General features: G+C 38.9%; 1 protein-coding gene and 1 long non-coding RNA gene across 2 annotated transcripts in view; both read right to left on the bottom strand.

Annotated features, from left to right (window-relative positions):
• The window catches only part of LOC138052004 (uncharacterized), a 971-nt gene extending 890 nt beyond the window's left edge, over positions 1 to 81 (bottom strand). The window contains exon 1 of the mRNA XM_068898352.1: positions 1 to 81. This exon is cut by the window's left edge and continues 890 nt beyond it. Within this exon, the coding sequence (XP_068754453.1) occupies positions 1 to 9 (9 nt within the window). The 5' untranslated portion in view covers positions 10 to 81.
• The window catches only part of LOC138052005 (uncharacterized), a 14,265-nt gene extending 10,154 nt beyond the window's left edge, over positions 1 to 4,111 (bottom strand). The window contains exons 1-3 of the long non-coding RNA XR_011132974.1: positions 3,997 to 4,111; positions 2,036 to 2,147; positions 1,117 to 1,249 (exon numbers count right to left, since the gene is read on the bottom strand). This is a non-coding gene — a long non-coding RNA (uncharacterized lncRNA). The remainder of the gene's footprint in view (positions 1 to 1,116; positions 1,250 to 2,035; positions 2,148 to 3,996) is intronic.
• Positions 4,112 to 10,918: the final 6,807 nt, after the last annotated feature.

Raw genomic sequence — 10,918 nt, forward strand, 5'->3', positions numbered from 1 at the left:
AAGAGCCATCTTTGCGCCGTTTTGAGCGGAAGGCCGTTCAAACCCGACCGACCGCCATTACGGCATATGCAAAACAACATACGGCATATGCAAAACATCAGTGTACATGTATACTTTTCTGCGTCCACTCAACCTTCCCACCGTGCAAGGAGCCAAAATAACAAAATTGGCTTAATATGATGCATGTGATATAGAATATTCATCTTTAATTTCATCCAAACCTGTATTTTTTGTAACATGGTACATATTGAAAACAGTTACACAAGCTTCCTCAAGGTTTACTGATAAATGTTGCACTAATCTCTTACTTTTCTTTGAATAAAATTTCACATAAACTGTAACAAGCAAACAGTGAATGAGGCTTTCTCTTCATTTAGACGACACAAAATTTGCTAAACAATGAACACAAATTCTTGACAACAAAACATACAGAAATAAGATGCTATATTGTCCTAATCTTTTGTACAGCAAATGATTCATTTACCCAATCAGTCAATTGTAAGTAAGCCTGCTGATGGCTAAGATACCTGTCAGGAAGAAGCTTGATGCTTATTGATGCGCCACCAACATTGTTAAACACTATAATGCACAATAAACACTTAAGTCACCTCATAGCTAAGAGCATGAATGAGTTGGCTCATAAGAGCCCTTTGATTGTAGGGGGGGGGGGGGGGGGGGGGGGGGATCCCTAACTTGAAGGATATAAAATATTTTGACCGAAATCGGTGATAATTTGAGCTGTATCACCTCCTGTCTGGTTCTCCCTGGTTTTCTCGTGGACACAATCTTAATCTTTCTCCAAAATCCTTCTTTCAGTTGCCTGGCGCTTTGGAATAGTTAAAAATTTCACGCGTTCGGAAAACTCTCTTGTTGTAAAACTCTCGTGCACCCACAGTGTTTGACCGCTGTATTTGTGTCCTGCGCACGAACAAATCATACCCTATATTTTTTTTAAACCCGTACGCGGTGCTATTTATTTTTTAAGTGTTATAGCTTCCTTTTTTGCATCAGTGATGCGTCGCACTTCGCATTTCTTTTTGGGGAGGAAGACAAGATGAAATCTCATGAACTCAGGTTCTTTTTTGAAAAACAATTTAAATTTTTATGATCACTCACCTGCCAAGAACTACACGCTGCCGTCAAAATGTTCCACAAGCTATCATGCAAAGGTAGAATGAATCACTTTTGAACCTGTGGGACTCCTCGCAATGATTGAAGCATTTACTGTACCTGCTTCTCTTGTCGATTTCTTTATTAAAGATAAATAATTAAATTAATTAATTAATTAACTTTGTTTAACGAGGGTGACACGCAACAGTTCTTCAACTGATAAACCCGTGGCCCTCGAATTCCCGTTCGAATTGGAATTTAGAAATGTTAGTTTTTGAGGAGGGAGGAAATCCCTCGGAGCAAGGGCGAGAACCAACAACAAACTCAATCCACATATGACGCCGGGTCGGGGAATCGAACCCGGGACACATTGGTGTTAGGCGAGCGCTCTCACCACTGCGCCACCCCTGCTACCCTAATATAAAATTAGCTTTAGCCACTTTAATACCCTGAACGAAATCAAATCGATATCAGATCGGATCGGTAGCTACATACTATTACCACAAACAAATCACATTTGTAATTCCACCAGACCATGAAAATGTTCTGTTTAGCATATGCGTGTTAATTAAACTTGAGCTAAAATTTCAGTTCGTAGCATTTTGAGTCAAATGCGTAACCAGCATTAAGAAAAACTAATGACCCTTGCCTTAATATTGTCTCGCCAGCATACAATTTTAACCCACGAAAATCTTATTTTGTCATCCTACCCGCAAAAATATTCAAGTTTCTTTCTGTTTTCGAGATTTACAAGTCGAGCAAAAAGCTATGTTGCTTTAGCAGCGCCCATCATGATCAATATCCATGTAATGAATGAGGTTCCTGACCGCTTCGTTTAAGAACACGTACACTATGATCAAACTTTGTGCTTGTATTTTCTTAAGATAACACGAATAAGTAAGCAATCGAAGCTAGTTTATCTTACCAGGATCTTCATTTGTATCTCTCTCCTTGTCCATAAGAGCAGAGTTACCAAAACTGAACAGACACATGGTGAGGATTATGACACAGATCACTGATTTCATGATTTCTTGTATCTGAAACAGAAGAAAGTCGCTGTTTTCCTTTTAACAATACTCCAACCTATTCAGTTGTATCGACGCCGACTTTTTGAGTGAGTACTCGAATATTCATCGTTATGACTAGTGCGACGAGTGCAAATACAGTTTTGTTTAAAGATTAACAGAATGATTAGGTGGTGTCGAGCAAAGAACAAACCGACCTCTAGATCCACATCAACACCAAAGAAAAATCGTCGAAATAATTTGTCACGCCGCATTTCTATAACGATCAGTAAAACGAGGGAAATTTGATGCTAGACTTTTAGAATTTGTAAGGCCCTTGCCTCTCGCAGAAATCTCCCGACCCCTCCCACGCTCGCTTTGATTGCCTGCTCATAATCAGCTTATGTAATGTTGCTATGAGACCTAGTTTGCGAGCTTCATATTATCGTGCTGAAGCCCAGCGATGCTATAAAAATTCTCAATTATCATCAAAATAAACGTATTACGACCTGTGAGCTTTATATATTGTCGTTTCTGCGGAGCGAAATTCAGAGATTTGATCTGTTCGGCAATAAACACTCGTCAGCAAAAGTTTAAATTTCTTGTTTTTCTCAGAAGCACTAATTATTCGCGGGCTAAAGTCATGTTTTTTTTGTAACGATGTGATAAAGCGATATAGCAATGATGTAGTGCTTATGTATAACTTTTGCTATGTTGAAAGAGCTCTGCAGGGGTCTAACTTTGGATTAAAGAAGCACAGCACGAACCTAATTTACCCTTTCCCTCCGGCAACAGACACATTTACATCTTAACAATGTTCAACGAAGCTTTATTCGCCACATGAGTGGGACTCATTTGATTTGGAGAAAATGAAAACAATGTCGGGTTTTATGGAACATGATTTTTGGACATACCCGAGTGTCAGGATACCAAAACAATATTATTGAAACAGTTTTGGCCATTAGCACCGCACTGGACACGGGACGATTGTTGCATTCATTCTTGCATTGCATAACGTATTCCACTCTTATATCTGAGTGATCCGCATTCAGTAACACACATAATAGCTCTTCATGTCAAAGTCTCTTCCCGTGTTTAGATTAAAGTGCCCCTGTGATCAAAAAAACCACTTCCTTTTTTCTTTCAGATTTTGAAAGTGTGTTTGCTTAACACCTGACTGGCAAAATTTTGAGCTTTGATTTTTATCCAAAGGCCGTTTACTTTGAGTGTATGTTTTAGATTTCACGGTCCGCCATTACTCACGTTCAAAACTGACCGATTGGACCTCAGACGGTTGGATCCAGGGAAAAGTGACGTCAGAGGCTCACTAGCTTAAAATTTCAGCGTGTGAACGCAGCTTATTATATATGCAAAACGTGAGTTTAAAAGTCTGAAAGCCCAAAAACCCCGTGCTGCATATTAATTCTGCGGCGTACACACGTATTGCATTCTTAAACTAGTGAGCCTTTGACGTCATTTTCTTCTCGATCCAGCTCTCTCAAGAACATAATGTTAGTAATGGCGGACCATTAAATAGGAAAATTACAGTTAAAATAAAGAGGTGTCTTTGAAATCAAGGCTTAAAACGTGGGTCACTTAGTGTTTTGTTAACATAGTTTTGAAACCCAAAGAAAAATATGAATTGATTTTTGGTCACAGGGGCACTTTAAAAGGCAACATTTTCATTTTTAGCTAAAAGTTTCCCAGAAGCGGCTTTCTAGTTGGCGTGCCAAACCGTCGCTTGAAAAAAATTAACGAGTCATTCTCTACGTGGTATTTATCGAGGCAAAACACCCATGTTAGTTTTAATTCTTGTCTTAACTGAGGTAGAGGATGTGAAACCATTAACTGAAAGAACAAGAGAAAAAGAACGAACACTGACCTGTATTCTTCGATGACCAAGAGATGTAAAGCTGAGTGAAGTTCTCGACAAATCACTGATCACTGCAACTAGACGACTTGTAGTACTATCTTAAATTAATAGGGTGCTTTTAAAAGGGTGTGGTTTAATGAACTGATGTGCTTCTTGATTGGCTGGCAGGTTTGACGTCACCATATCAACAGTGAGTGTGCACATCTCGCCTATTGTACGTATTATGATGATGGCATCCTACAAAAATAGAAACAGACTAAGAAACTAATTCAGAATATTCAAGTAAAAATATTCAAGTATATTAGCAAACCACCAAAACAGATTCGCTCTGACTAGGGGCTAGGACCCGAAACGTTACCTTTAGAAACTCTCTACAGCACCAATTTACATTATCAACTCAGTTGATAAACCAAATTCTATCGGAATGAATTGCAAGGTTTTCAGGATCAGTGATTTCCAGGAGCGCTCCGTTCTGGGTCACATATTCCTCCAAGAGAAACTTCTAGAAAGTTTTTAATCTCCCCGTTGCTACAAGATAAGATAAAATAACAAATTGTACCTCCTTGGGTTTAGGTGACTTCGAAATTTAAGGCTTTTTTCACTAGGGACTGGACCTTTTCCAAAATGTTTTGAAAACTTACAATCAATCGGAAAGTTCTGTTTTGCCGACACTAGGAATGCCAATTATTTTCCCAGACAATAAAGTATTCTCCTCATTTGGCTGCTTGGTTAATTTTAGTGGAGTTCAAAAAGGTCTTTGTTTCTGGTCATGAAGCGCTAACATATAATTCATTCCTGAGGTTTCTTCAATGCCGGCCGGAAGGATGTTTACTGGGCCACTACTGACACCCGTAACAGCTCAGTAACCAGATGCCTTTATTCACATTGACAGAAGGCCGGTTCAACACGCTCCTCTCTAAGAGGAGGGTAAATAGAACACCATTTTAAGGAAATGAAAACCTGAAAAGCGATAGACAGATTTGGCGGCACCCACGCTGGCTCACTGATGCCTGTTTGCGTGGAGTTATTTACTCCGGCTTTTATCTGAAAGAAGAGTGAAACTCTTTAAACCAGACTTTAAGACGCGGTGGAAAGTAACTTCAACAGTTTCCCACAAATGCGCACACCTCGTTCTTATTTACATCGGTACTTAACTCTCTATCTTGACGCACAGTAATTTTGAATGCTAAAACGAAATGAGTTCTTGCTTGAGTACATTTTTGCTTGAGCACGTATCCATCATTTATTTATTCTTGTCATGGAATAACAGACTCATTGCAGTTGTTGTAGCTAAGCTTTATTTCCAAGCGGAATCTACAATCTGTTCAACAAAAAAGAGTTTAAAAACGTCGTGTCTGTTGTAGGCGCACTTGTAGGAGTTTTATCTTTTTGAACACAGTTCATTAGCATTTGAGGATTATAATTAACATGTAAGAATCACTCTAATAAAGTATTCTCTTCATTTGGCTGCTTGGTGATTTGTGAATTTCAAAAAGGTCTTTGTTTCTGGTCATGAAGCACTAACTTTCTGAGGTTTCTTCAACAAAGGCCTAAATGATGTTCACTGTACTTCTAGGGTGAATCAAAAGCCCAGCAAAATATTTGTTCTAGCTTAACAAGAAATCAAGAGACAACCAAAACCAGTAAAAAAACACATTACAAAAGAATTGTCGCGTGCTCTTGTCATGATGAAATGAACCGCACAAGATATTCTGCAGAACAAATTTAGATATGCAAGAAAAGGCAAAAAAAAGAACACAGGGACCTTGGTCTCCCTTGATGGCAGGTGATTTTGATGTTATGACTAACACTTAATAAAGAAATGATTTAGACTTAACGTATCCTGTCTTGAGAGCATCAAACTAGGCTTGTTATACCCACATTGCACTACAGTTACTTTAGAAACTTACTCCGTTTTAGCCAAATAATAGATGACATAAACAAAAATTGGGCTCTTTTTTCATCGAGATGCTTTTGGCGAACAAGGTCCGACGGAATCTAATATGAAATTGTATTAAAAACAATGATGATTGAATAAAGCCAACTAATAACATGATTCTATCGGAACTGGTAAATTGCAACTGATTAACCGTAATTAGTCCTCCATTTACCAAAAATATCAGCAGTGGGTTTTTAGGATCAGTGATTTCCAGGATCGCTCCGTTGTGGGTCACATATTCCTCCAAGAGAAACTTCTAGAAAGTTTTTAATCTCCCCGTTGTTACAAGATAAGATAAAATAACAAATTGTACCTCCTCGGGTTGAGGTGACTGAGAAATTTAAGGCTTTTTTCACTAGAGACTGGACCTTTTCCATAATATTTTGAAAACTGACAATCAATCGGAAAGTTCTGTTTTGCCGACACTAGGAAAGCCAATTATTTTCCCAGACAATAAAGTATTCTCTTTATTTAACTGCTTGGTTAATTTTAGTGAATTTCAAAAAGGTCTTTGTTTCTGGTCATGAAGCGCTAACCCGTTGTTAAAAGATAGGATAAAATAACAAATTGAACTTCCTTGATTTGAAATGAGTGAGAAAGTGAAACCAATTTTTCACTAGAGACTGGATCTTTTCCACAATGTTTTGAAACTGACAATTAATCGTAAAGTTCTGTTTTCCCGACACTAGGAATGCCAGTTATTTTCCCAGACAATAAAGTATTCCCTTTATTTGACTGTTTGACAAGTCTTTTGCAATATGTTTTTACTGGGTTGCCGTGTGGCAATCCCAGTCGGAAAATGGGTAGATTTCTCCATGTCGGTAAAAGTCTTGCCTGTCACTCCCCTGCTAAGTGGTGTCTTTGTGCATAGAGCTCTGCTGCGCGTATTTTCTTAGGATCGAGAGGGTAGTGGGAAATGGGTAGATTTCTCTGGTGGACGATTAACTTAACCGGCAATGGCGTCGAAAGTCATGTAGCGCGAATGGCGTTTTAGTGGATCTTTGAACAAAATATACCCTTATGAAGCTCAATAATGGCAAATCAATTGAATACTGAACAAGACAGGCGACAACATCGACAACAATCTGTCGCCCGTCGAGCCGTCTTTTCATGTCTTTTACCAAGTGTGCTGTTATGTAGAACACTGAAGATTCGCAAGGCAGCGATAAAAGTGAATTCAAAGACTAGACCAGGTGGATTGAATGGAATTTCAAGCGTTAAAATCGCTGAAAAGGTAAGATTATCGTCGAAGCGATGCCGCAATTGCGTGTCTTCACCACATGCTCCTTTGATCTCACATTATTGTGTTTTCCGTCAAAATATTCGCTTGTTTTCGCTTTCGCTTGAACATATTTACCTTTATTACATGTCCAGTGAATAGTTTTATCCTCTGGGATGAATTTTCCGTCGAAAAATCGGTTATTTGGGCGGTCAGTGTAAAACGCAGACTGCAGACTACAGACCGGAGGTAAAATGCAGACTGAGGGTAAAATAAATATTAATAATAAAAAAACGAGTCATAAGGATAAAATAAAGATTGTTTGAAAGACAATCCTGTTTTACATCTGTCAACAACTCACATTATCATGACTGCAGGTCGCTGCACCTTTTGGGGATGCGATCGTACGCGTTGAAATCAACTGTGCTTTGTTTTTGCGCTTCCAGATGCATTGCAATGTTCCAAATTATTTGTCACACCGGTACATCGAAGGAAATCGATCGAAAAACCAACAATTATTACTTCGAATACCTGAATAATCTCGGTTGTCTTTTTTCGGTGCAACGAAATGCACAAACAATTTCATGTATTCCGAGCAATTAGGACGCGGGGATTTCATTGGTTAAGCTATGCGTGATAACCCCTAGGGAGAGGTTATAATTGAAAATGACATCTTCCAGATGCAAAACAAACGAACTTGTGAACTAAAGGATAAACATAACGTACACGAAAGCGAATGAAAGGATCCTTTTAAGAAATTTTTACACCTCAGTCATATTGGCTTAAGCCGACTGAATTGAAACGTTAAATGGTTGCAAAATCAACGTTATCTCTGTCTTTGTTAATTGGTACTGTAGCCATGCGTGTCAAAATAAATTGAATTACGGGGTGGTGACTTCTTTGCCTAAAAGCAACTCACTTAACGAAACTATCCTTTTTCCAACAACAACAAGGATTCAAACAGCTTCAATTCTTACAGAGTTCGATGAAAATCCGGATTTAAAACATGCGGTGGGGCAACCAAAGCGATGGGAGCTGTGTTGGGGTTTCAGTGTGAAAGTACAAACGGCTACTAACACTCTTATAACTCTTTTTACTGGGTTGCCAACCCAGTCGGAATCTGTCTTTAATTTCGTCGTTTTTTTATTTTTCGTTTTCTTTTTTTTTATATTTTTTTTCGTGTCGGTAAAAGTCTTGCCTGTCACTCCCCTGCTAAGTGGTGTCTTTGTGCATAGAGCCTTCTACGCGTATTTTCTTAGGAACGAGAGGGTAGTGGGAAATGCGTAGATTTCTCTGGTCGACACAGTAGGACGATTAACTTAACCGGCAATGGCGTCGAAAGTCATGTAACGCGAATGGCGTTTTAGTGGATCTTTGAACAAAATGTACAGGCATCCAAACTTTAGAAGCGACGAGTAATGGACTTCGACAGCAATCTGTCGCCCGTCGAGCCGTAATCAAAGTGAGCTGTCTTCCTAAAATTTTGCCAAGTGTGGTGTTTTGTACAACACTCAAACCAAATGAACAGTTCTCTATTAACTCAGTATGGGTTCAACAAAGACAGAGAAGGAATCCATATAGTGGATCTGTTATCTCAGTTGTCTCTCTATTTGTATTTACCTGTTCTCAACTCTGCACAGTCTTCCGGTATAACAATTGGAAATTTCACTAATAAGTCATTGACGAGGATGGCGTTTTAGTGGATTTTTAAATATACCCTCATGGAGATCAAGAATGGATCGTCAATTGGACGAGCAAGACAGCGCTAAAAAATAAATATCTGGATTTTAAGAGATGAGTAATGGTCTTCGACAACAATTTCATTTTTCGCCTTTGGATATCAAGTGAGCTTTGTTTCTTATATTTTACTAACTTGGTATTATATAAAACACGGAAATCAAATAGCAATTTTTTTATGGATTTAACCATAGTTACTAACTATGATTTAACAAATTAACATTGAAGGAATCGAACGCCTACAAGAATGCATTACAGTGTTTACTCAAGTCGCATCTTAGTTGTCTGACAATTTACATTTACCGGTATTTTGTACTCAACTCTGCAAAGGTGTAAAATATTTGGAAATGTGACAGTGAAGAATTATTTGAATGAAAGTTGTTGTCGCTTTTGTGCTTCATTATTTACGGTCGAAAAGGGTTTGATGTGAACTGTCAAAAATGTATTTAATTGCATCTCTTGTTTGCACGCACGCAATTGAAATAGGAAGGTTTTTTTGCCTCTAATAGTAAATATGTTGTTTGTTTCGATTAATTTTTCGCTGGAAAAGGATTTTGCCGAGATATTTCCAGCCTTTGTGAACTTTAATATCATGTTGTGTAATTTTCGAGCTTAACAAATTTGCATACGGTGCTGAAATGTGATACGGGAGCATTTTTGTGGTATAGTGTTGTAATATATTAAGTACCCTTTAGTACATATTGTGTTAGTACCCAGAGTGCATTGCTGTAAAAAAGTTGTGTTGAAGCGGCCATGTTGTGTGTGCCTCGTGGTCCGAGTTAAATCACAGAATATTACATTTTTGGCGACGAGGATCGGTCGTTTTTCCATCTCAATTGATAGTGCATGGTTTTTGGACAACGCTGTGTGTGTTGTGGCGTACAAGATGACCAGCACTAACACGAGTGGCCTATTTGGGCGTGTTGGTGAATTCAACGTTGAACGTGAAACGTTTAGTGCGTACGTCGAGAGGATGGAAATGTTCTTTACAGCCAACAACATTGTAGAGACAACGGGAGAGGGAAGCGCTGCCGTCAACCAACTGGTAGCAAACAGGAAACGTGCAATTTTCCTTACAGAAGTGGGACCGGAGGTGTATTCAACGCTCAGTAATTTGTTGGCGCCCGCAAAGCCTAAGGACACGCTCTTTACTGACATTGTTCGAATCTTGGAGAAGCACTACAACCCGAAACCGCTTGAAATTGCTCAGAGTTTCCATTTTGGTACCCGAAATCAAAAATCTGAGGAGTCAGTTAGTGATTATGTGTTGGCCTTGAAGAAACTAGCCGTCCATTGTAATTATGGCGAGTACTTGAATCGGGCGTTACGAGACCGGTTCGTGTGTGGACTAAACAACCCGAAAATACAAAACAAACTATTGAACACAGAAGATCTAACGTTTGAAAAGGCTTGCAGCATTGCGAAAACCATGGAGATGGCTGACAGGAACACCCATGAATTTCACCCTTCACGCAGTGATACCATTGAAGTAAACAAGCTGACAGAACACGGAAGGGAGAACATTAACAAGAACACTGAACAATTATCGTGTCCTAGGTGTGGGGGTAGTCATTCAGGTCAGTCTTGTAAATTTAAGTCAGCAAGATGCTACAAGTGCTCCAAAGTTGGGCATTTAGCTTCTGTTTGCCGTAGTAAGGACGAAAGAAAGAAAGGTAGAGTTCACAAGGTACAGGTTTCAGAATCTGGCAATGATGAGTGTGAGAATGATGATGAATTAGGAATTTATTCTCTGTATTCGCTTGACCAAAATAGGCCTAATCGCAACAGGTACACTGTGGAAATGATAATCAATGGAAAACCATGTATGATGGAGTTGGACACAGCTGCAGATTTCTCAATAATGAGTAAGAGTGAATATCTTGAGAAGTTTGCAGATGAGCCTCTGACTCCCTCACAAGTAACGTTGAAGACATACACAGGTGAAGTACTTGATGTGTCAGGCGAAATGCATTGTGACATAGTGTACAATGGTAAACAATACTGTCTACCCATTCTTGTAGCTAATTATGATGCTA

This window comes from Montipora capricornis, chromosome 6, assembly GCF_036669925.1.
Source record: "Montipora capricornis isolate CH-2021 chromosome 6, ASM3666992v2, whole genome shotgun sequence".
In the NCBI taxonomy this organism is placed as follows: domain Eukaryota; kingdom Metazoa; phylum Cnidaria; class Anthozoa; order Scleractinia; family Acroporidae; genus Montipora; species Montipora capricornis.